Source organism: Marmota marmota, unplaced genomic scaffold, assembly GCF_001458135.2.
Source record: "Marmota marmota marmota unplaced genomic scaffold, marMar, whole genome shotgun sequence".
NCBI lineage: Eukaryota > Metazoa > Chordata > Mammalia > Rodentia > Sciuridae > Marmota > Marmota marmota.
Window position 1 is genome coordinate 4,707,114 of NW_026000205.1, and position 24,559 is coordinate 4,731,672.

A 24,559-nucleotide genomic window follows, 5' to 3' on the forward strand; every position below is an offset into this window, starting at 1 on the left:
GCCCCAAACCCGCCCCCTTTGTGGCCCCGCCCCTCAGTCCTCTGCGAAACGTCTGTGTGGCCCCACCCCCTGCATTCGAAGTCCGCGGATCTAGCTCTGCCCACTTAATCCTAATTGGCGTTGTCTTCTAAGCGCATTTTGTCAGCCCCGCCCATTGGAGTATGGCCCCGCCCACAGCGGTCTGACCCCGCCTCCCACGCTCGGGAGCCCATATCCCTCTCTGGCCCCTTGTGTTCTCACCCTCCCTCTGTATTTTGCCCTTCCTACTCTAATTGTGCCCCCTGTCCCTGGTTCTGCCCTCTCCCTCTCTGACCGCCCCTTGCGTCCCCCACAGGGACACTCCAGTTTTATCACCCACCTGGACTGGGCCCAGGACAGCAGCTGCTTTGTTACCAACTCCGGAGACTACGAGATTCTGTACTGTGAGTTCCCTGGGACCCAGCGTCCTTCCTTCCTCGGCCTGTTGGTTCGCGTGTGTGATTCGCATAGGTCTCCAGCGGGTAGGAGGCGAGTTCTGCGGCGGGTAGGAGGCAGGGGCTTCGGGTCTCTCTCTGGCTGTCATTCAGGGGACGTTGTGATTTGGAACTCAGGAGCCCCTGCATTGGATTTCCTCTCTGATTGGATGGGCAGGTGCAGGTCTTTAAGCAGATGTCCCTGCTCTGGCTTTGAGGGGTCTGAACCCAGAGTCTAGCCCTCGGCCTGTCCAGAGAGGAGGCATGAGCCGGGGACCTTGGTCTGGTCTGAGTGCCCACTGTCTGTGAAGTGGATGGGTTTGGCCACAGTTCTTCTGCCCTGAACACCTCCTAAAATTTCTCCCCAGGGGACCCGGCCACCTGTAGGCAGATCACCAATGCAGACACCATGAGGAATGTGGAATGGGACACAGCTACGTGTGTCCTAGGGTTTGGGGTGTTTGGTAAGTTGTGGAAAAGGAGGGTCCCACTGAGGACAGGAGGCCCAAGAAGCAGGCCAGACTGGTGCTTCCCCTGCCTCCTGTGGGCTACCTCCTTTCCCTTGTGTGGGCAGTGTTTGTGTAAAATGAAAGGGCAGAGTGAGCTGAGACCAGATGGGTGGTAGCCCTGGACCAGAGAGAGCCTCCCCACCAGCGCCCTGGCCCCCTGTTCATTTAGACCCTGATGCAGTCCATAGGGACTGCCTGAGCACCTGTGGGCTGACCCTGGCCTGGGCAGTGACCGCAGCAGCCTCAGCCCTGCTCTCCTGAGCTCACAATCCAGTGAAGGAGACACACTTGTCTCCAGACGGGGATCACCCGGATTAGGTAGTGCTGCAAACTGAACTGGGGTGGGGCGGTGGCTAGTCTGAGGGGGTTGGAGAGGACTTCATGGAGGAAGAGACAGTTGAGCTAGGACCTGGAGGATGGAGAGGAGGTGGGAGATGGAGAACAGTCTGTAGGCAGGGCACAGCATGTGCAGAAGCCCAAAGGTGACGGAGAACTTGGACACTGGAGAAACACAGGAAGGTAGAGCAGCTAAATCGTTGCGGAGTTCAAGGGGAGCATTGCTGAGGGATGAGGGAGGAGCAGTGGGTGGGGCTGGGCAGAGCCCAGAGGGTCAAGGCTTTCTCCTGAGACCACCAGGGAGCCATGGAAAGATTTTGAGCTTGTAGAGGGACAGAGTCAGATTTGTCCCTTCAAAAGATAATTTGACTCCAATCCTCGATAGAGACCGTGTATATGGGTAGAGGATAAGGGGGTAGAGGATAATGGGGGGGGCTGCTGTTCTTGGGAGTCCCTGGCCCCAGCTGACATCTTACCACTGCTCCCCATCTTGTCCAAAGGGATCTGGTCAGAGGGGGCTGATGGCACTGACATCAACGCCGTGGCCCGTTCCCATGATGGCAAGTTGCTGGCTTCGGCTGATGACTTTGGCAAGGTCCACCTGTTCAGCTACCCCTGCTGTCAGCCCCGAGTGAGTCCCTCTGGGTTCCATGGGGCCTGGGGTAGCAAACAGAGTTGGGGGGAAGATTCAGCAGGTTCTGAGTTGCCAAGAATGGCCTCTGAATTTGCTATCCTCTTGCCTCAGCCTCCCATGTAGCTGGGATTAAGGCATGTGTCACCCACCTGGTTAAAGGGCCCTTCTTAACCTGAAAGTCAGTGAACTTTAGGGCTGAAGATGTGGCTCATTAAGGTTCTGAGCATCTGTAGTTCTGGCATCTTCGGTTCTTTTCTCCTTGTTAACTCAACAAATAATGAGCACCTACTTTGTGCCTGGGCAAAGGGGATATATCACTGAGCAAGACAACACGGTCACAGCCCTTATGAAGCTGACAGCCTAAGTGGCATGATAGTCCCAACATGATGCTCTAGGTTATTTAGATTTCCCAGCAGTCCTAGGACGAGGACCAAACTCCAGCCCCACAGGGCCAAACAGGCAGTGAGAGTGATGGCTTGAGGCCAGGGAGCTGCTTACTCCCCAGTTTTAATGAGAAGTTGGTTCTCTGCAGCTGCATCTTACATGGTTTTAAAAGAGGCCAGAAATCAGGATTTTAATTTGAATTCTCTCAATTTTCCAATAATGTCCACAACTATGTTTCTAAAAACACTGAGTCACATTCAACTCATCCACAAGCCACCAGCAGCTAACCCATGTCTAATCTAAGACCGGACATCGTTACTTTTTATGTTCACTGGCCCTAAGAAAAAATCTTGTTCCAAAATTTTATTGGGAAATTTTCACACATAAAAGCAGAGAAAATAGAACAGTGATCTCTCCTGGAACTAGTACTCGTGTTCTGCTATTATCAGATTTGGCATAGTTGTTTCTTCTTTTTCTTTTCTTTTTTTTTTTTTTTAAATATTTATTTATTTTTTTTTAGTTCTCGGCAGACACAACATCTTTGTATGTGGTGCTGAGGATCGAACCCAGGCCGCACACATGCCAGGCGAGCACGCTACCGCTTGAGCCACATCCCCAGCCCTTCTTTTCTTTTTTTTAAACATACTTTTAGTTGTAGATGGGCACAATGCTTTTATTTAATTAATTATTTTTTTAACTTTTTTTAAAAATATTTTTTATTATTTTTTTTTTAGTTTTAGGTGGACATAATATCTTTATTTTATTTGTATGTGGTGCTGAGAATTGAACCCAGTGCCTCATGCATGCCAGATGAGCGCGCTACCACTTGAGCCACATCCCCAGCCCCAATTTATTTATTTTTAATTGAAGCTGAAGTTTGAACCCAGTGCTTCACACAAGCCAGGCAAGCGCTTCTACCACTGAGCTACAGGCCCTGCCCTGTTTGTTTCTTCTTTTTCTTTCTTTCTCCCCCCACAATTTTTTTTTTTTTTTAAGGGATCAAACCCAGAGCCTTGTGTCTGAGGAATACATGTTACACACTGAGCTGAACCCCTGGCCCCAGCATTCATTAATTTCTTTTTTAATACTTTTTTTAGTTGTTAATGGGCCTTTATTTTATTCATTATTTATATGCAGTACTGAGAATGGAACCTAGTGCCTCACACACGTGAGGCAAGTGCCCTCCCCTGAGCCACAATCCCAGCCCCTCATTAATTTCTTTTAATATTTTTTTTAGTTGGAGATGGACACACACCTTTATTTTATTTATCTGTTTTTATGTGGTGCTGAGGATCAAACCCAGTGCCTCACATGTGAGAGGCAAGCGCTCTACCACTGAGCCACAATCCCAGCCCTCATTAATTTCTTAATGTAATCAAATACCCAGTTCCATATTAAAATAGTTATCCCATGGGGCTGGGATTGTGGCTCAGTGGTAGATCGCTTGTCTAGCACGTGCGAGGCCCTGGGTTCGATCCTCAGCACCACATAAAAATAAAATAAATACAATGAAGATATTGTGTCCAGTTACAACTAAAAAATAAATATTAAAAAATATTTAAAAATTAAATTAATTAATTAAATAAAATAGTTATCCCAAAATAACATTCCACAGTTTTTTGCTTTGTTTTGTTAAATTAGTATCCAAGCTGGGTATAGTGGAACTGTAATCACAGCAACTCTGGAGGCTGAGGCAGAAGGATCACAAGTTCAAGGCCAGCCTCAGCAACTTAGTGAGACCCTGTCTCAAAATAAAAATAAAAGGGGGTGTGTGATGCTGGTAGCTCAGTGGTAGATGCCCTTGGGTTCTATCCCTGGTGCCGGGAATAAAAAAAAAAGAAAGAAAATGCTGGCTCCAAACATAGCATTTGCTAGAGTCTTGTTCTCTTTGTGAACAGTCTTCTGTACTCTCATGTTTATTTTTATGCCATTAACTTACTGGAGAAACCAGTATCATTTCCCATTGATTTCTTATTAAAAAATAAATTAATGAATGCTGGGGCCAGGGGTTTAGCTCAGTGTGTAATTATAGGAAGGGTTATTGGTTCTAATTATAGGAAGAGAAAGGGGTTGGGGACAGGAAGACCGCAGGTGGCACTGCCCCCTCTGACTTTTTGTCCACTTCTTCTTCCCCTATAACAGGCTCTCGGCCACAAATATGGTGGACACAGCAGCCATGTGACGAATGTGGCCTTCTTGTGGGATGACAGTGTAGCCCTAACCACAGGGGGCAAGGACACCAGCGTGCTGCAGTGGCGGGTGGTGTGAACCCGGGGTCCCAGGGACGTGGGGCCGGGGTAGAATCAGGTGGCAGGGCTGGGACTCTATTTTCGGGAGATGTCTATTGCCGAGTAGAATAATATATACCCAGAGTTCGTCTATAGCAGAGGGGGTTATGGGGGCGGGGGGTGAACTGACAGACAGAAGTCTCTATTTATCGGGGTGGGAAGAGGGGTCACAGTGCTTTGCCGCCATTGGTGTTTGGTTTGAGGTGTTTTTTTAAGTTTATTCTTTTATATCATCCAAAAATAAAGATACATGCACTGAGCCATGGTGTGTCGGTCTGTGTATTTGATGTGCGCATAAATTGTCATGAGTGTGTGTGGGTATTTATTGCACAGTGTGAGTGAAGGACTGTTATTATTTCGGCCTGTATTGGATACAAATGGCAGAAGTCATCTTGCTCTGTCTTGGGCCAAAAAAGAACATGGTTGGCCCACATAGCCAAATAAGGAAGGGCAAGCGTGCCTCTAGATTTCAGAGCGATCAAGTCAGCATTTATCTTTGGGACCAGCATTCTCTCCACAACAGAAACATGGCCCCCAGTAGCTTCTAAGCTGAGATCAACCAGCTTTGAGCCCCAAGTCCAAACTTTCCACGGAGTTACTGTGATTGGCTCATCTAAAGGTCAGTCAATATGGCCCCCAGAGTGGTCTACTGTGAAGGGTTCCTGTTGGGGAAAGAACCAGCCCTGGACATGATTACAGCCTGGTAGGTGAGATTGTCTAAAAACAAGGGAGACTTCCTCTGACCCACAGGGTTGGACTGGGAGACGGAGTTTTTTTTCTGGGAAGTGAGCTAAAGACCAAATAGATGTCTAGGAGATGAGGGGCTAGGATTGTGAGTTGCAAGGAACAGAAACCTGATACCATCCAGCATGACTGATAACAGGAGTTGCCAGATCATGGAACTGCAGAGTCCATGCAGGAGGGGCCCAGATGGATTCAGGGGGCTCAAATGTGATCACTGGGCATCCTCCTCTTGGGGATTTCTCAGCTTGGTATCTGTGCAACCTGGAGCAAGCTTTTTTGTGTTGGTGATGGTCATTGAACCCAGGACTCTCAAATGCTAAATATATGCTTCATCACTGAGCTATACCCACAGCTTCTAGATTTTTTTTACTCAACTTTTTTATTTTTTCATTTTATTTTTGTGTGGACTGGGGATCAAACTCAGGGCTTCACATATGCTAGGCAAACGCTCTACCACTAAACTGCTTTCCCAGCCAAAGTTTTTATTTATTTTTTCCTCAATACTGGGGTTTGGGGTGGGGGGCTCTACCACTGAAGTACAATTCCAAGCCCCTTTAAAAATTTTTTTCTTTTTGGTGGTTGTGGTGCTGGGGATTAAACCCAGGGCCTCAGGCATGCAAGGCAAGCACTCTATTAACTGAGCTATATCCCTAGCCCCCTTTTGCGATTTTGAAACAGGGAGCCAGGTGTGGTGGTACATGTCTGTAATCAGTGGCTGGAGAAGCTGAGGCAAGAGGATCAAGAGTTCAAAGCCAACCTCAGCAGCTTAGCGAGGCACTTAGCCACTCAGTGAGATCCTGTCTCTAAAATAAAATAAAATACAAAAAAGGTCTGTAGATGTGGCTCAGTGGTTAAACAACCCTGGGTTCAATCCCTGGTACCAAAAAAAAAAAATGTTTTTTTGGAAACAGGATCTCCGTAGCTGAGGCTGGCCAGGAGGAATTCCCCATCCTCCTGTCTCAGCCACCAGAGTTGCTGGAATTGTAGGTGTGCCACCATGTTTAGTATTACTTTAACTTTCTTTCTTTTTTCTTTTCTTCCTTTTTTATGTTGAGCCCCTAAGACATGAGCTTTTCTTCCTCCCCAGTTCAGTAGTCCTACTTTGAAGGAGCGGGTNCTTTTTTTTTTTTTTTTTTTTTTTGGTACCAGGGATTGAATCCAGGGGCACTTAACCACTGAGCAATAACCCCCAAACCCTTTTTGTTTATTTTCAGACAGATCCTCACTGGGTCACTTACAGTCTTGCTAAATTGCTGAGGCTGGCTTTGAACATGGGATCCTCCCATCTCAACTCCCAAAGCCGCTGGGATTACAGGCGTGGGCCACTGGGCCCAGCTCCCACTTTAACTTTCTATTGGTGTTTAGCACATATGTTGAGAAGGGCACACCTCATGTGTGTAGAGTCTGCTGAATTTTTACTAACTTAGCACATAATGCCCTGGCTCCCAGATGGAAAAACAACACCCCCAGCTCCCCCAGAAGTCCTTTTGCACCCCCTCCTAGTAATTACCCCTCTCCCAATACTGCTAGCCTGCTACCCTGCCTATTCACACCATAGAATAGTTTAAAACACTTTTTATTTATTCATTTATTTTTTAAAAATTTTTTTCAGTGCTGGGATAGAACCCAGGGCCTGGAGCATGCTAGGCAAGCCCTTGCCACTTAGCCACATCCCCAGCCCCATTTATGTTTTAGAAAATTGAAGTTGGCACGCTTTCTGCAAAGGGCCAGATAGTAACTATTTTTGCCTTGTCAGCCAACCCAGTCTGTCACCACTAACTGATGTGGTGGGAAACAAACCCAGACTGGATGCGGGGATGAGCTGGGCTCCTTCCAGATAAAAGTATTTATGGATACTGAAATTTGAATTTCTCATAATTTTCACTTGTCACAAAATAGTAATGTTTAGATTTCTTTGGAATCACTTAAAAATAAAAATAAAATAAAATTTAAAAATAAAAACAAACTTGTGAGCCATGCAAAACCAGGCCACAGATAGGACCTGGCCCATGGTGGCACTTTGCCTACCTTTGCTTTAAATAGATGCAACCGTTCAGTGTGAACTCTTCGGGGTCCTCCTTCCTTTTTTGAGCAATTTTCTTGAGCTTTTAGGGCCTCAGTTTCCCTGTTTTAGATGGGATTAAAAGTACTTGTGTTGGGCTGGGGTTGTGGCTCAGTGGTAGAGCACTTGCCTCACCAGTGTGAGGCACTGGGTTCAATTCTCAGCACCACATATAAATAAATGAAGAAAATAAAGGTCCATCAACAACTAAAAAATATTTTTTTTATAAAAAGTACTTGTGTTAAGTAGTAGCTAGCAATGAGCAGTGAATGCCTCCCAAGGTCACAAGTGTTCTTTAAAATACTTTAGGGTCTTCTTCAAACTACTTCCAAAGTAGACAAGAATGAGGAGGGTTATAGTTAGTTTGTAGGCGCACTAAAGTAACCTCCGACCAGGTACTGACCCCAGCGCCCACGTTAACAAGGGATCCACTTGTAGATGAAGCACACCCCTCCCCGCCCTGGGATAGCCACCTTGACAGTTCTGAAGGCCACCAACCAAGGTCAAAAACTCCACCTCCGGAGGTGAAGGAGGAGTTAACACCTGATCAGCAAAGAGTACAGAAGGTGGTCCCCAGCTCTCCTGGTAAACATAAAACAGTAATAAATTTGGAGGCAGCGTTGACTCCTAGGTTATTCTCTCCACAGAGATGGCCCACTCTCTTGAGAGTGTTCTCTCTTGAGCCTCACTTTGCTTATACTTTACTTTCACCTCATTTTCTCTTTACTTTCACTTACAATAAAGTTCTCTTTGGGTGTCTTTCAATTTTCTTTCCTCGGAACACAAAAACCCAGGTTTGGAGTTTCAGCTCCCCGCTTTCCTGTGACACCTGCATTAGGCGCATGCCTGTAATCCCAGACTGGGGAGGCTGAGGCAGGAGGATCACAAGTTCAAAGCCAGCCTCGGCCACTCAGGGAGGTCCTAAGCAACTTGGGGCCTTTGGTAAGTCCCTGTCTCAAAACAAAAAAAATAAAAAGGACAAGGGAGGTGGCTCAGCGGTTAAACACCCCTGGGTTCAACCCCTGGTACCCCACCCCTCAATCTCCCAAAAAAGTACCTGCCTGATAAGGGGTCTGGGAAAGTTAAGTGACTTAAATACATGCATTTAGGACTTAAGTACATGCAGGGCGCATAAGAAGCACTCCAAAACTGTTAGCTCCCTTACGTCACAGAGCGTGCACCAGCACTGCCTCAAGCCACACGACAGACATCAAAGCAAGCAGAAGTCGTTTTCCCACAGGGCGTGTGAATCGTCAGGAGGAATCTGATTGGCTCAGCTTTGATCATGTGGCCACCCTTGAACCAATCTCTGTGGCGTAGGCAATGGAGCCATATGATTGGTCAGGCCTGGGTCATGCGCTCACTGTTTTGAATGGGAGGGTTAGTACAACACCTGAGACCGACAGACACCACCCGAAACTCTTAAAGTGGGCAGAGAAATTCCCCCAAAGGAAAAAGGGTATAAAAACTTGTGAACAGGTGAGAGAGGTTACCAGCCATCTCAGCATATTTGTGTCACTTTGGGTTCAGACTCAATAATGCTTCTGGGCATTTGAAGATCCTTCTTCCCATTATCTATTGTTGCGGAACAAATCCCAGATTTAATAAAATAAAACGATCACTCATGGCTCTGTTTAGCCATTCACCACCTACTGAAGGACTCGCGGGTGTCTCCAAGAAAGAGCCCATGATGATGTCATTCATATATGAAGGCCACCTGCCAGCAGAGTTCCTTTTAGCTGGAGGAGGTCAGTCTTTGGGCTTTTCAGGCCTTTAGCTGATTGGATGAGGTGGATCCACGTTATTGAGTGTAATCTGGTTCACTGGAAATCCAACTGATGCAAATGCTAATTTCATCCCCAATACACCCTCACAGAAGCAACCAGAATAATGTGGAGCCAAATGCCTGAGAACCACCACCCAGCCAAATGAACACCATGGAATTAACTATCATACGTGGTCTCATGAGCTGGAGGGGTGATGCATGCCTGTAATCCCAGCGACTCAGGAGGCTGAGGCAGGAGGATCTTGAGTTCAAAGCCAGCCTCTGATACCTAGTGAGGCCTTGTCTCAAAGTAAAAATACAAAGGACTTGGGATGTGGCTCAGCAGTCTAGCACCCCTGGGTTCAATTCCTGATATGTATAAATAATAAATAGATAGATAGATAAGTAAATATATAAATAAATGGTCTGAGGATGTAGCTCCTGGGTTCACTGCCCTGGGTTCAATCCTCAGTATTGCAAAGGATTGCAAAGGAGGAAAAAGTGGTTTCATGAGGGGCTGGGGTGTAGACCAGTGTTAGAACACTTGTCTTGCATGTGAAGGCCCTGGGTTTCATTCCCACCCCTGGAGGAGGAGAAAATGCAAATAGTTTCACAGGGAGATTTAGCTGATAGCCATTGGAACCAACTGGTGCCATCAAGCAGTTGTCTAAGGAGCACCAGAGATCATTTCAGGGATGGTACAACCAGACTTTTTTCCTAGTCTTTCTTTTTGAAACCGGGAGCCAAACAATTCTATTTTATAATGGCCTCCTTGGATTCCTCCAGAGATAAATCCTTGGAAGATATAGATAGGAGGGAACATTAGTGATTAAGGCTGCTGGTCTGGAATAATGATCGACCAGCACATTTAGCTTGCATTTTATTCCTTTCTGTGTGAGCCTCACCCAGTATAATAGCCACCTTTTGAGGAAATAGGAGTGATCCTAAGGTCCTTTATTTGTTTATTTATTTGTCGTTTATTTTTTTGTGACAGGGTCTCACTATGTTGCCCAGGTCAGCCTTGAACTCTTGAGCTCAAGTGATCCTCCAGCCTCAGCCTCCCCAATAGCTGGGACCACAGGTGCACATAACCATGCCAGCTTAGATTGTTCATCTTTTTTTTTTCTTTTTCTTTTCTTTCTTTCTTTTTTTTTTTTTTTTTTTTACTAGGGATTGAACTCAGGAGCTACACCCCCAGCCCTATTTTGTGTTTCATTTAAAGACAGGGTCTCACTGAGTTGCTTACTGCCTAGCTTTTGCTGAGGCTGGCTTTGAACTTGCTATTCTCCTGTCTCAGCCTCCAGAGCTGCTGGGATTTACAGGCGTGCACTACCGGCCCAGTTTAACTTGCCCATTTTTGAAGGACATTCCAAGGAGTCTAGATAACCCTTTTGTGAGTGTAACTCAGTGGTAGAGCTCTTGCCTAGCTTGCTGGAGGCCCTCGGTTCAATCCCCAGCACAAGGCAGGCCGGCCACTGGATTCCCTCTGTTTCCAAAGCATCCACTACTCCAAGAGCGTCCCCACTGTGTGTGTGTGTTTGCTCTCTGGCCTTCGGAGAGATTGACAAGCGCTAGTAATTGCTAAATTTCGCCCTTTGGGTGAATTTACCTCAGGCAGAGAACTGTGCATGTGTGTGCGTGTGTGTGTGTGTGTGTGTGTGTGTGTGAGAGAGAGAGAGAGAGAGAGAGTTGGTTGGTGCTGATGTTGGAACCCAGGATCTCTGTCCCTGAGCTCCACCCCAGCCCCTGATAACAGTATTTTAAAGGACATCTAAAATGGAGTGATAACATATCCTGGATGGTTATATCCACTTTCAGCTTTAAATTACGACTGTACCAACAGGCAGACACCTCTGAGAAATTTGAGTAAAGGAAAAAAAATGTTTTCCCCAACTGGAGGTAAGACAATCATGAGGGGCCCCTTCCGGAAGGGGTAGGGGACCGGCAGGATGCAGGGCATTGCACAGTGAATGGGAGCGGACCAGAGGAACCGTGTGTCAGAGGAAGTCCACCAGCCGGCAGGAAGCTCTGGGTCCCTGAAAGTCAGGGGCAATGTCCCTACTGTGTGAGGAACTAGGAGGACAAGCAAGGGCCAGGAGCTTGCTAGGCGGAAGTTCCCGGGGTTTTGTGTTTTCTGCTCTGAGAAGGGGAACCCAGGGCCACTGGCTGGCTAAGCAGGTGAACCCACCCACCCCGCCCAAGCTTCCAGCTGCAGTTTGGTTTGGTTTGGTTTGGAGGGAGATGCTGGGGATTGAACTCAGGGGCACTCGACCACCGAGCTGCATCCCCAGCCCTATTTTGTATTTTATTTAGAGACAGGGTCTCACTGAGTGGCTTAGTGCCTGTTTTTGCTGAGGCTGGCTTTGAACTCGCGATCCTCCTGCCTCAGCCTCCTGAGCGGCTGGGATTATAGGCTTGCGGCACAACGCACAAGCTCCAGCTGCAGTTTTGCAGCTGCCCAGGACTAGGAGAATAATGAATCTTGGCCCCTGTGATTATTTACTATCTGGCATAGAAATAGCTCTATTTATTTATTTTGTTTAAATAAATTTTGACACTGGGGATGAAACCCAGGACCTGGTGCACGCCAAGCATGCACTCTACCTCTGAACCACACCCCTGGCCTATTTTATTATTTTAACAACTCATATGACAGTATTAATGTGAACCAGATGAATATCTGGTGTGACAGTGTCCAAATAGGGTTTCCGTTGAGTTGTTCTCATTTTTTATGAGTAAGATAACTTAGTGATGGTATCTAATGACATCTTTTTCCTTTTTTATGTTGAGCCCCTAAGACATGAGCTTTTCTTCCTCCCCAGTTCAGTAGTCCTACTTTGAAGGAGCGGGTACTGGAGACTGAGCCCAGAGGTGTTTAGCCACTGAGCCACATCTCCAGACACTTCTGTTTTGAGAAAGGCCGTGGCCAAGTTGCTGAGGCTGGCCTCAAACTTGCAATCCTCCTGCCTCAGTCTCCCAAGTCTCAGGGATTACAGGCATTGGCTGCCATACCAGCCTGGCTAATTTTCACATTTGAAAGCATCAGTAGGGTTTGGATAATGAGAATGCTGCCCTCCCCAGTCTGTCTGGAATAGAGCCTGAGACTTTACATCTGCAAAAAGTTCCAAAACGATGCTGAGCTTGCAAGGAATTTCCCTGGAGAAGCTTTGTTCTAAAGAAAACATGATAAGGCAACAAACATGAAGGAATTTTCTGGATAAAACAACACGTAAGAGTTTTGAAGAATACTACAGACTTGAGTTTCCTTTCTGTGTCTCAACTGTAAGACAGTCTCTTGGGAGGGAAAGCCCAGGGTTTGCAGTGCAGAGTGACAATTTATGACGTTCACCTTTTCTTTTTTTTTTAAATACCTTTACTTTATTTTATTTTTATTTTAATGTGGTGCCAGGGAGCAAACCCAGTGCCTTATGTATGCTAGGCAAGTGCTCTACCACTGAGCCACAACCCCGGCCCTGAAGTCCACCTTTTCTTAAGGGAGAGAAAAATTATTGCAGGAGGAACCTACAAATCTTCTTTTTGTCTGTAAGGATTGCCTGTGTGTGTCCAGAAACATCTGCCCAAGAGGTACCACCTCTCTAAATGGTGATACCCTCCAGAGATGGCAGCACCCAGGTTCAAACATGAAACTCATCCCCAGTGTCAAAATTTATTTAAACAAAATAAATAAATAGAGCTATTTCTATGCCAGGTAGTAAATAATCACAGGGGCCAAGATTCATTATTCTCCTAGTCCTGGGCAGCTGCAAAACTGCAGCTGGAGCTTGTGCTTTGTGCCGCAAGCCTATAATCCCAGCCGCTCAGGAGGCTGAGGCAGGAGGATCGCGAGTTCAAATCAGGTCAAAGATCCTTGGCCATCGTTTCACTAATCAATTGCCTGTGAGTGGAGGGATTTGGGCTTTAACCATAGCTGGATGCAATGTTGCACGCCTGTAATCCCAGCAACTCAGGAGGCTGAGGCAGGAGGATGGCAAGTTTGAGGCCAGTCGCAGCAATTTAGCGAGATCCTGTCTCAAAATCAAAAAGGACTGAGGATGTAGTTTAGTGGTTAAGTACTCTCGGGTTCAATCCCTAATACTGAAAAAAAATGTACGAGTATCTGCACCCCAGTATCTGGCATGCAGTAAATGCTTAATGAATAGACATGTTGACTACTGAATTCATTCCTTCACTCAATCTGTGTAAGAGCGTTTTATTCTAGGCTGAGCTCTGAGCTGCTGAGTTGCTTAAGGCTTCGCTAAGTTGCTGAGGCTGTTTGAACTTGCAATCCTGCCTCAGCCTCCCGAGCTGCTGAGATTACAGGCGTGCGCCACCGCACCCGACTCCTCTAGGTTTTTGAAGCCAGTTTTTTGCCAATCTTGAGTCAAAACCTTCTTTCTTATCCTCCATTCATTTGCTCGTTTCCCCACCTTCCAAGTTCTTGGATGTGGCCCTGCACTATTCTAGCTGCCCTTTCCTTGGGGCTCTCTGTGCTCTCTCGCCCTCTCGTGGCCAGTCTTGAATCTGCATGAAAAAATATGCCTTGAAAATTCTACTGGATAAGTGCTACCCAGTGTGGAGCGCCTGGAATCCCAGCTAGAGAAGCTGAGGCAGGAGGATCGCAAGTTCGAGGCCAGCCTGAGCAATTTAGCAAGGCCCTGGCTCAAAATTCTCCATGACCCTCCCACCCTGCGCAAGGTCACTCTGGGCTTTTCTCTCTTTGCACTGGACCCTGGGAGACTGCCCTGTTTATACTTCACCCACAGCGTCCCTTGCCCTCTGCTTTCAGGTTGGATTCTGCAGATGAAAAGCAGGAAACTCAAGGGCGAGTGGAGAGAGACGGAGGCATCTATTTCCTGGGCACTCTCCCTGCACCCTGCAGTAGCCACAGTCCTAGCGCCTCTCTAAATGCGAGCTATCCCTGGGGCCTAGTAAGCAGCCCCATCCTTGTCCCTCTGCCCTGAGGGTGGTTATGGCTTGGCTCTCACAGTGGTTGGGCCACCCAGTGGGTTCCTTTGTGGGTTCCTCCACCTCATCCATCCCTGTAAAAATTGTCCCTCTACAATTGCTCCCAGTGAAATTCTTTGATGGGCTCTTCCCTGCCGGGATCCAGACTGAATCACAGCATAAATTTAGGATGAGCCCAGGAGAGAAGCGGACCCTAAGCCCACCAATAAGCACTCAGAATGGCTCTTTAGAAGGAACTTGGGATGACCAACTGGCTGCCAAGAGGGTTCTGGGAGGCTTGAAGCTGGTAGGACTCATACAGGATCATCAAGACACTTCCCTTGGAGCTGTCCTTAACTGTCCCCAATCTGTAGATTTCTCATGTCCTTGGTTAAGCTTCTTGTTTTCTGTCTCCCTCAAGATTCCTGAAAGAGAATAATGTGGTTCAGAGAGGTTAAGTCACTAGTCTAATGTTACACAGCAAATGATTATAATACTAACTCCCTTTTGTTTGTTTTCATCTGTGACTCATTTATGTGATGGTCTAGAATAGGCAAAACTAATCTCTGGCTTAAAAAAAATAGTTGCCTCTGGCTGAAGTAGAATATGTTGCCTAAAAAGGACCATGAAACACTGTTCTGGGGTCATGGAAGCATCTTGTCTTGATTTGGATGTGTAGTTTACATGGGTATATTTATTTGTCAGGACTGGTTGTGTTCTTCCTGTAAGATCTGGGTATTTTTACTTCAATTGAAAATTAGGGGCCTCCTGGGCGCAGTGGCACATGCCTATAATCACAGCTAGTTGGGAAACTGAGGCAGGAGGATTGCAATTTTGAGGGCAACCTGGGCAACTCAGTGAGACCCTCTCTGAAAACAAAAGTAAAAAGGGCTGAGATGTGGTTCAGTGGGAGAGGGTCCCCGGTTCAATCCTTTATACTCTAAATACGGGCTGAGAGTGGGGGTCAGTGTTAATAGACACCCCCCAGCACCTCTGAGGCTGTTTGATCCCAGCACCACAGAAAAGAAAGGAAGAAACCGCAGTACCCACTCACCCACACCCACGCAAGAATTTTAAGTCTAATATCAGTCATTTTTAGGGCTGTAGGAAAAAAAACCAGGGAATTAACCACTGAGCCACTTCCCAGCCCTTTTATTTTATTTTTTATTTTGAGATGGAGTCTAGCTTCTGGCTGCTTTACAAGCATTTGTTTTTTATTTTATTTTATTTTTTAAGAGAGAGAGAGAGAGAGAGAATTTTTTTACAACATCTTTGTTTTTTGTATGTGGTGCTGAGGATCGAACCCCGGGCGTGCACACGCATGCCAGGCGAGTGCTCTACCGCTTGAGGATCGAACCCCGGGCGTGCACACGCATGCCAGGCAAGTGCTCTACCGCTTGAGCCACATCCCAGCCCAGCATTTGTTTTTTAAATATTTTATTAGTTATAGATGGACACAATGCCTTTATTTTATTTGTTTATTTTTTATGTGGTGCTGGGCCACAACCCCAGCCCCACAACCATATATATATTTATTTATTTATTTTATTTTTTTGGTGGTGCTGGGGATTGAACCCAGGGCCTTGTGCATGTGAGGCAAGCTCTCTACCAACTGAGCTATAGCCCCAGCTACTCACAACCAATTTTTGAAGGACATGATGAGGGTAATGATAAAGATAATGATAATGATGGGAATGATGACGGTAAGCAAATGTGGGCTGGTTTTTATTTCGTTTGTTCTCTTGAGCATTTACCATTAGAAACGATGTGTATTTCACACTACGGAGAGCCAAGCATGAATGACTCTCCCCCTAGTGGGGAGGCAGATCATTAGAAAAAACAAGGCAGTCATAGCATGTTAGCTGGTGACAGGTCCTGGGGATGGGGGGTAGTAAAGCAGAGACAGAGATGGAGAGCGTTGGGCAGCAGAGGGGCATTGACTGGGCCAGACGACATCCCCTGAAGAGAAGGGCCCAGAGGACACAGGCCTGAGGAGGTCGCTAGCCTAAAGTCTGGCTAGGGGGCTGGTTGGAACCGTGAGCTGCACGGGCTCCTTCCAAGAGTGGCCCTGACCTTGGAGGTGGGAACCTGACAGGCCTCTGTCGCTCTCTTGGTGATGGGGGGGGGGGCGCATCCAGGTGGTTAATGACTTACTTAGGCCTGGGGGTCTCTAAGGCAGGAAATTACTCAGCCCAGGTNCCCTCTGATTTCAGGAATTCCTGGCTGAGGGGTGGACTTCCTCCCCCACTTCCTCCCTTCCAGGATTTGGCTGGGCAGCTCTTAACTCCTTCCTGCCTCTGCCTCATTCCCCTTCCCCTTAAATGGGACCCCCCCACCCAAAACCAGGCTGAAGGGCTGCTCTAGAAAGCGAAGTGTGATGGTCTGTGTGTGTGTGTGCAGCCACCTGCCGGCATGCTCCGGCTACATGTGCATTGGGGAATTTGGGGGCACATATGGAGAAGATGAGGGCCACCTCTAGGACCCCCTGAAGGACCCCACCTGCCCCATTCCACTAGAACCCACCAACAGAGATCCCACCATCTTTGTCTCTGAATGAACTTGACTTCATATTTGGGGTGAAGATGGGAAGATTTTCCTTTTGGGGAGGGGATCCCAGTAGAAAAGGGTGAGAGAGATGGAGGGGGTGGGACTCTCAGGACTCTAGGAATCATGTTATTAAGAAGACTTGAATGTGAACGACTTTCAATGGAAGGACCCAGGACATTGGAGGGGAAGAGGAGGGATTTGAGATCCTCAAGTCAAAGCTCTCAGCATATTCCCATCCATCCGTCCAAGCAGATGAATCTTGAAATCTTGGCCGTTTGCAGTGTTCACAGCTGAGGACTCTAAAGGACCCTCAGAGCCATCTAGGCCAAGCCCCCCATTTTATAGATGAGGAAACTGAGGCCCAAGAGCAGACATCCCCTTAGTGTGTCAGTACCAGGCTGGGGACTCTTGTTCAACTGAAGCCTAAATCTGGAGATCTGGCTTTCTTTGCCCAAAATCCAGAGAATTGGCTTCTTTTACTGTCACTAAGTCAGATTAATTTGGGGAAGAAGGTCTTGGCAGTAAGAAGGGAGGGGGTGTCAGGGTGAGCATGAACAGCCACAGTCCAGAAGGGAGGGTTTCAGGAGCAGAGAAAAGAAAATATTTCCATATTTCCAACACCATGCTGGCAGGGACCAGAGGGGCCGGCAGCAGCTTGGGTTTCAGAGAAGGAGGAAAGAGAGGAAGAGAGGTGGGGGAGTGGGGATCGACTCGTCTGTCCTGACCCTCCCCACGAAGCCCACTGTGCCCATGGGACAGGGCCTATAATTTGGTTTGTGTCTAGACAAATAATAACTCAGCTGGAGCAAACTGGGAGGGACAGGGGAGCCCGCTGAGCGAGGGTAGGGAGGCAGCCGGCTTCGTGTTCCTGGGGGTGAGAATTTGGGGGCAGGCGGAGGTGGCCAGCATGGCCCTGGCCTCTGGGAATGAGTATCTCAGACTCCCGCAGTCTTGCCTTCAGGCTGCTGGAAGGTTAAAAAACGGAACAGATCAGGGGGAAAAAAGAGGAAGTGGGGCTCACCTATTTAGAGTATGTTCCCATTTCTGTAAAAAAATAAAAGGGAAATGCGTATTCATGTTTGCTGGGCAAAGATAAAAATCACCGAGGTTTTAATAATAGATTATGAAAGTCATAGAATGTTTTTTTAAAAAATCATAGAGCGTTCTAACAATGGAACTTTAGAATCTTGGAATGCGAGTGTCCTGGAATATTGGAAACTTAGAAGGGCGCGCTCACAAAGCCGCCGTAATAATAATAATCGCATAGGGAGCGCGAAGGCTCTAGAATGTTATAATAGAACTAAGCCGTGAACAGGCTGAAGATAGAACCTGAGGATCTGAGAACCGCTGGAGTCTAGAACATCAGAGGGGGACATCTGAGCATTCCAGTACCCCTGCTGGGTGCGGAGGGTACGGGGGAGGATAGAGGCTGCCCCCCCAGGTAGAAATGGGGAAACTGAGGCCCAGCAGGGAGGTTGGGGTGGCCCGACTGTCCCCTAGTTTCCGCCAACCGGCCGCCAGGGCACCAGGTGGGGAGCGAGGCTCAGTGATCACATTTCGTCCCTAATGAGCAGACCGGAGCTGGCCAGTCCCCTGGGGCTGCTGGGGGAGGGGGGTAAGCAGGAGCCCAGAGAGGCGGCAAAGCGGGAGCCGGCTGGTGGCGCGGTTTGGGGGACAAGGCTGGTGAGTGTTGGGGGGGTGTGGGGGGGCCGCATCACTTCTTCCTCTTGTCCTCTCCACTCTCCAAGTCCTTGAGCTTCCTGGATGTGGGGTGGCTGACCAGCCCGGGGGCGGGGGGAGCAAATCCTTCTCCCCTGTTCCCCAGTATCACCCGACACGAGTTTATCGCTCTTGCTCTTCTGTAAGGAGAGAGTGGGGACCCAAGTGGGGGTGGGGTTGTGGGAAGCTTCCTATGGGCTTGAGATTGGGGGTTTACCTTCCCAACAAAGCCTGAATAGGGGAGGTGACATAGATTTCAGGCTCTTGACCCAGGAACTGAGCAGATGAGGAAGGGCCACTCGAGATACTGCAGGTCACTTGCTTTTTTTGAGGTGAGAAGATCCATATTTTCCAGAAGAGTCTCAAAGGGGTCAGAGATGTCTTGCCCCCAAAATGTGAAAAATGACAGAAATGCAGAAAGTAAGGAAAGAAAGCCATTTAGGAAGGGAAGTGCTTAACCGGCTCGTTTCCTTGGGCCTCAGTTTCCCCCTCTGTCTCAGAAAGAGGTCAGAAATAGCTGTGCACCCTGGTTGTCACATACGGGCCTGTGGCATTGTGGAATTCTAAGAGTCTGACATTCTTTGCTGACTTTGGGGGGTTTCATGGTGGACAGATATTGGGTGGAGGAGGACAGAGGGTTGATTTGGAACGTCCTCCCTCTGCCCAGCACCCCAAGACGTAGGTGGGCTGGGGAAGGAGAGGGGTGGGCAAGACTGGCTCTCTTGGAGGAAATTAGCAATGGGAAATGTATTTCCTCTGACTGCCGGAAATGTCTCCGGTCTGTCTCAGCAGAGCCCTGGGGTCTAGGGAGGGTGGGGCAGGGGGCTTCCCGCTCTAGTGGGTGTCCCCTGCCATTACCAACTTCCTCACGCCTGTCTCTGGTCTCCAGTGACTGTGGAGTAAAAATTGTTCATACGCTGCACGCTGCAGTGGCTGGCCAGTCTCCACTCAAAAACTGTGCCCCCTTTTGCAAAAGGACACACTGAGGCTCCTGAAGGAAAAGTAATTCCAATATGTCATAGGAGGAAGGAGGGAGAAATCAGGGGCAAACAGAGGGGCGACCCTGGGGTAGAGAGAGGGAGGGAAAGGGAACCGAGGAATGACAGTATTTTGAATGACTTGGTCTGGGTGGGAGGCTTCAAGAGGAGCGAGGGACTGGGTTGTACTGGTCTAGTCAGGAACAACCCCTGTCCCTGCCCATTGCCACAGGACTTAGAAGTCTCTGTCATGAGTCTAGGGTGGGGACAGCAGCTACTAGAGGACCCCACAGGGGGCAGGAGTTACTGAGCAGGGCTTAGCACTGACCTTTCCAAGTCAATTAGGAAGCCATAGATCCTGCCTTTTCCTTCCTCCCTCCCCGGAGCCCCCACAGGGACTCCTCTGAGCCTGGGGTGCAGCCTTACAGGGGAGGATAGGGAGGTGTAGTGGGGGATGGGTCGGCCAGCACCGGGGTCCTCCTTAGGGCCTCTGAGTGTCTGGAATGGCTTCTGTGAGTACTTATTGAGCACCTACTGTATGCTGGGCCTGTCCTGGGTCCTGGCCATAGGGAGTCAACAAGACCCACAAGGTCCCCGCCCTCCTGGAAGGCCCATCCTAGACAGATGGACAGAAGCAAACAGACCAGCCGCAGGAGATGTCAGGAGAGGGTCCTGGGGTGGTGGGGACAAGATGGAGAGGGATGCCCTCAGAGCGTGGAAAGATGGGGGAGGTAGCTGGAGGAAGCACCAGCCAGACGGAGGGGAGAGTAAGAAGAAAGGGTCTGAAGCTGGGAGGAGGGTCACAGAGGAGGTGGGACTGGAGGAGGGGACAAGGTGGGCTGGGCAGAACCTTGTCATCCGGGGCCAGGAGTTTGGATCTTACTGCAGGTCCATTTGGAAGGCACCGGAGGGTTTCAAGCAGGAAAGTAGCAAGCGCTGGTTTCCACGTTACAAGGTCTTTCTGGCTGCCAGGTGGGAGGTGAGCCAGGCGGAATGGCAGTCAGAAAGCAGGTGGCGCAGGGCTGGCATTCAGGAATGCGCATCAGGGTGGTCCATCTGTTCCTCTCTCTGGGCCTCAGTTTCCTCCTCTGTCCAGTGCACTCAATCAGTGTTTGTTTGTTTGTTGGTTGGTACCAGGGATTAAACCCCAAGGTGCTTAGCCACTGAGCCACATCCCCAGCCTTTTTCCTAATATTTTATTTAGAGATGGGGTCTCGCTGAGTTGCTCAGGATCTCATGGAGTAGCTGAGGCTGGCTTTGAACTTAGATCCTCCGGCCTCAGCCTCCAGAGCTGCTGGGATTACAGATGTGTGCTACCACAGCTGGCTAACCAGCGGTTTTCTTTTCTTTTTTTTTTTTTTTTTCTTTTTGGTACCGGGGATTGAACTCAGGTACACTCAACCACTAAGCTACACCCCCAGCCCTATTTTGTATTTTATCTAGAGACAGACAGGGTTCCACTGAGTTGCCCAGTGCCTTGCTTTTTGCTGAGGCTGGCTTTGAACTTGCGATCCTCCTGCCTCAGCTTCCCAAACTGCTGGGATTACAGGTGGCGCCATCGCACCCAGCCTAACTAGTGGTTTTCAAAGTGTGACCTGGGGATTCTTCAGAGGTGGCCTCTTGCATCCACCTCATTTCACCCAGAACACGGGCGCTTTCTTCTTTGTTGTCTTAGATTTCACTTACAATTAGGATCTTTTTTTTTTTCCCTTCACATTCAAAAAAATGAAACATGCAGACCTAGACCCTTCAAAGGAATGGCTTTCAAAGTGCCTGTGACTCAGGACATCGCTGTCCTTCTCTCTGGGGCTGACAATGGTCGGGGACATGGTCCTTGACTGTCTTTTGCCTTGAATTGTGGGTCATCTCAGAACCAAGGAGATGGTGGGCCTGTTTCTCCCTTGAGAAGGTGGGAGAAGAGACAGTGAGGAACATGCTCCCTGGGAGACAGTGGCTGGCCAGCCTCCACTCAGGACTTCCCCTTGCTCCCTCACCCTGACCTTGATCAAGTCCAGAGGAGGCTCTGTCCTTCCCTCAGCCCTCTGCTACGGTTCCCAGTCCCTTTTCTATCCAGTTATTCTGAAAACGGAACAAATTGGAAAAACTGGTCAAAGGGCTGAGAGCAGAGACCCCCCCCATCAGGACCCTGGACAGGTCTCCAAATGACTCAGTGCCTCAGTTTGCCAAAAAGGGAGAATAACTACTCTCCTTCTGCCCTTCAGCAATTCTTCAAAATTTAAATGAAATAATGATAGAAGGGCTTGGATCAGGGCCTGCCGTGTGGCTGTTCTTACACCATTACCATCATTATCAAGAATGGGGTACCCTTCCTGGATCTCAGCACCAAAAAATGGGGTGCCCTGACACTGTATCCATAAATGTTTACTTATTAGGTGTCAATTAAAAGTAAAATAAAACTTAAAAAAAATAGAACAAGGCTCCTTGGTCAGGGCTAGGAGGCTGGTCCCTGGCCCAGTTCCATGACTGCTTTGCTGTGCAACCTTCAGGAACTGACCATCCTCTCTGGACCCCTTCTTTTACCTGTGAAGGGATAGGGTTGGACTAGTTTGGTGTTTCCTGGAGTATAATATGATACATGTGCCTAATTTTTGGCATCTTGGAGAAAGTTCTAAAATCTGAGTTGGTCTTTATTTGAGTATCTGTTTTGGGGGGGGGATACCTGGCTCCTCAAATCAGTGTTCTGAGTGATCTGTTGCTTAGGATGGGATTCAGGCAGACGCTGTCCAGGGTCTGCCTTCTGTCATGTGCAGAAGTTGGGGAGGGGGATGGGAGAAGTGGGTGGGATGTCCACGCTGCCTCATCACTGTCCTCTCTCCCCACAGGCCCTACAATGTCAACTCTGCCTGGAGTCGTGAGGTAGGGCCACTTCATCCCAACCCCTCCCACCCTGCAGGCCCAAGCTGGAGTCCCTCCTCTGCCCCCTGACCCTCCTCTGATCAGCCCCTCCTCACCTCCTTCCTGTTCCTAGCAGCCCTTCCCAGTCCTGGCCTCCCTACTTGCCCACTCCTACAGGACCCTCTACTTCTTGGTGACCATAGTGATTTCCTTATTTCCTGCCAGGATCCCGGGAGATGACAGCACTCCTGCCGGCACTGCCTCATCTTTTCAATTCTCCTGCCATCTCAACGCTGTCCCATATATTTCCTGTGCTTTCTAGAACATTTTATTCCGCCAGTACTTCAACGTGGCTACACTTAACTTCCTAGGTCCTCTATAAGCATCACCCTCTTACCCCCACCGGTGGATGCCTTCATCTCCTCCACGACCTCTTCCCCCACCCGTTTGTCCCTTAGCCCAGACTTCCTTATTTATGCCCTGCTTGGTTCTACCAACACCCCACTGATAGACCTCTATCGATCCCACCATTCCCAGATCTTCCTTTCGCAGTAGTTCCTCCTCCCTCCTCTCAAGCTTTCTCCTTCCCTGCCAAGCCTGCCTCAAGGTCCTCTCTTCTGGGTGACAGCCCCCCACCATGTTCCCCTGAGCCTCCAAGGAGGGGCTCAGGGGGCCCGATGGCCTCCCGCCCCCCGTGGCCCGGAAGCCCCGTGGGCCAGGGGAAGCGCCTCGGGAGCTCTGGTGCCGAGGATGGGCAACCGCACGTGGGAGGGCTGCCACGTGGACTCGCGCGTGGACCACCTCTTCCCGCCGTCCCTCTATATCTTCGTCATCGGCGTGGGGCTGCCCACCAACTGCCTGGCCCTGTGGGCCGCCTACCGCCAGGTGCGGCAGCGCAACGAGCTGGGCGTCTACCTGATGAACCTCAGCATCGCCGACCTGCTGTACATCTGCACGCTGCCGCTGTGGGTGGACTACTTCCTGCACCACGACAACTGGATCCACGGCCCCGGCTCCTGCAAGCTCTTCGGCTTCGTCTTCTACACCAACATCTACATCAGCATCGCCTTCCTCTGCTGCATCTCGGTGGACCGCTACCTGGCCGTCGCCCACCCGCTGAGGTTCGCGCGGCTGCGGCGCGTCAAGACGGCCGTGGCCGTGAGCTCGGTGGTCTGGGCCACGGAGCTGGGCGCCAACTCGGCGCCCCTGTTCCACGATGAGCTCTTCCGAGACCGCTACAACCACACCTTCTGCTTCGAGAAGTTCCCCATGGAGGGCTGGGTGGCCTGGATGAACCTCTACCGGGTCTTCGTGGGCTTCCTCTTCCCCTGGGCGCTCATGCTGCTGTCCTACCGGGGCATCCTGCGGGCGGTGAGGGGCAGCGTGTCCACCGAGCGCCAGGAGAAGGCCAAGATCAAGCGCCTGGCCCTCAGCCTCATCGCCATCGTGCTGGTCTGCTTCGCGCCCTACCACGTGCTCCTGCTGTCCCGCAGCGCCGTCTACCTGGGCCGCCCCTGGGACTGTGGCTTCGAGGAGCGCGTGTTCTCCGCCTACCACAGCTCGCTGGCCTTCACCAGCCTCAACTGTGTGGCCGACCCCATCCTCTACTGCCTCGTCAACGAGGGAGCCCGCAGCGATGTGGCCAAGGCCCTGCACAACCTGCTGCGCTTCCTGGCCAGTGACAAGCCCCAGGAGATGGCCAATGCCTCTCTCACCCTGGAAACCCCACTCACCTCCAAGAGGAGCAGCGTGGCCAAAGCCATGGCGGCCACCTGGGCAGCAGTTCCGCCCTCCCAGGGGGACCAGGTGCAGCTGAAGGTGCTGCTGCCCGCACAGTGAACCTGCCTGGGCAGAGCCCCATCCTCCCATCTTTTCCCAAACCCCTTCTCCCCTAGTTCTGGTGTATGCAAATTGTATGTAAATAAGGCTGTGTTACTATTCATAAAATACAGGAAAATAGGAAAAGAATGGAGTCTGTGTGTCCCTGGTCAACCATCCTCCCACTCTGTGACCCCCTAACAATTCCAGTTAACTGTCCCCAGCCCTGTGCTGTGCAGTCTGGTGAACAGCAGTGACCCTTGTCCCATGGGCTCTCAGACCCTGCCACCGGGGTCTTGGAGGCCTTCCTGGAGAAGGGGATGGGTAAATTAAGTCAAATATTTGGTTTTCAAAAGGTGAAGACAAAAAGGAGAAAATTAGGATTATTTACAGCATGGAAGTAAAAATCTGTGACTCAAGGGGAAGATGGAGAAATTTACTGACTATGTAGTCATCACCTTTGCTCTTGTGACACTTCCTGCCCCCGGGTCATATCTGGGAGACAGTGATAGAGCAATTCTGAG

At 49.4% G+C, this 24,559-nt stretch overlaps 2 protein-coding genes across 4 annotated transcripts in view; both read left to right on the forward strand.

Moving 5' to 3' along the window:
• Eml2 (EMAP like 2) overlaps positions 1–4,862 on the forward strand; it is a 27,991-nt gene extending 23,129 nt beyond the window's left edge. Inside the window, 4 exon segments of the mRNA XM_015496698.2 lie at positions 335–422; positions 821–916; positions 1,798–1,928; positions 4,458–4,862. Coding sequence (XP_015352184.1) covers positions 335–422; positions 821–916; positions 1,798–1,928; positions 4,458–4,583 — 441 coding nt within the window. The 3' untranslated portion in view covers positions 4,584–4,862.
• Positions 4,863–18,329: 13,467 nt separating this feature from the next.
• Gpr4 (G protein-coupled receptor 4) lies at positions 18,330–24,185 on the forward strand. Of its 3 annotated transcripts, XM_048790694.1 has the most exons (3): positions 18,330–18,348; positions 22,205–22,238; positions 22,443–24,185. In XM_048790694.1, exon 3 carries the CDS (start codon positions 22,968–22,970, stop codon positions 24,054–24,056), a length of 1,089 nt encoding a protein of 362 aa, XP_048646651.1. In that variant the 5' UTR covers positions 18,330–18,348; positions 22,205–22,238; positions 22,443–22,967; the 3' UTR covers positions 24,057–24,185. The 3 variants fall into 3 exon arrangements, with proteins under 3 accessions (XP_048646651.1, XP_048646652.1, XP_015352185.1); XM_048790695.1 differs by lacking the exon at positions 18,330–18,348 and having other exon boundaries at positions 20,731–22,238; positions 23,103–24,185; XM_015496699.2 differs by lacking the exon at positions 18,330–18,348 and having other exon boundaries at positions 22,151–22,238.
• Positions 24,186–24,559: the final 374 nt, after the last annotated feature.

Bases quoted from the DNA above. Each gene is read 5' to 3' on its own strand.
- Gpr4 (XM_048790694.1), top strand. From the start codon at position 22,968: ATGGGCAACCGCACGTGGGAGGGCTGCCACGTGGACTCGCGCGTGGAC.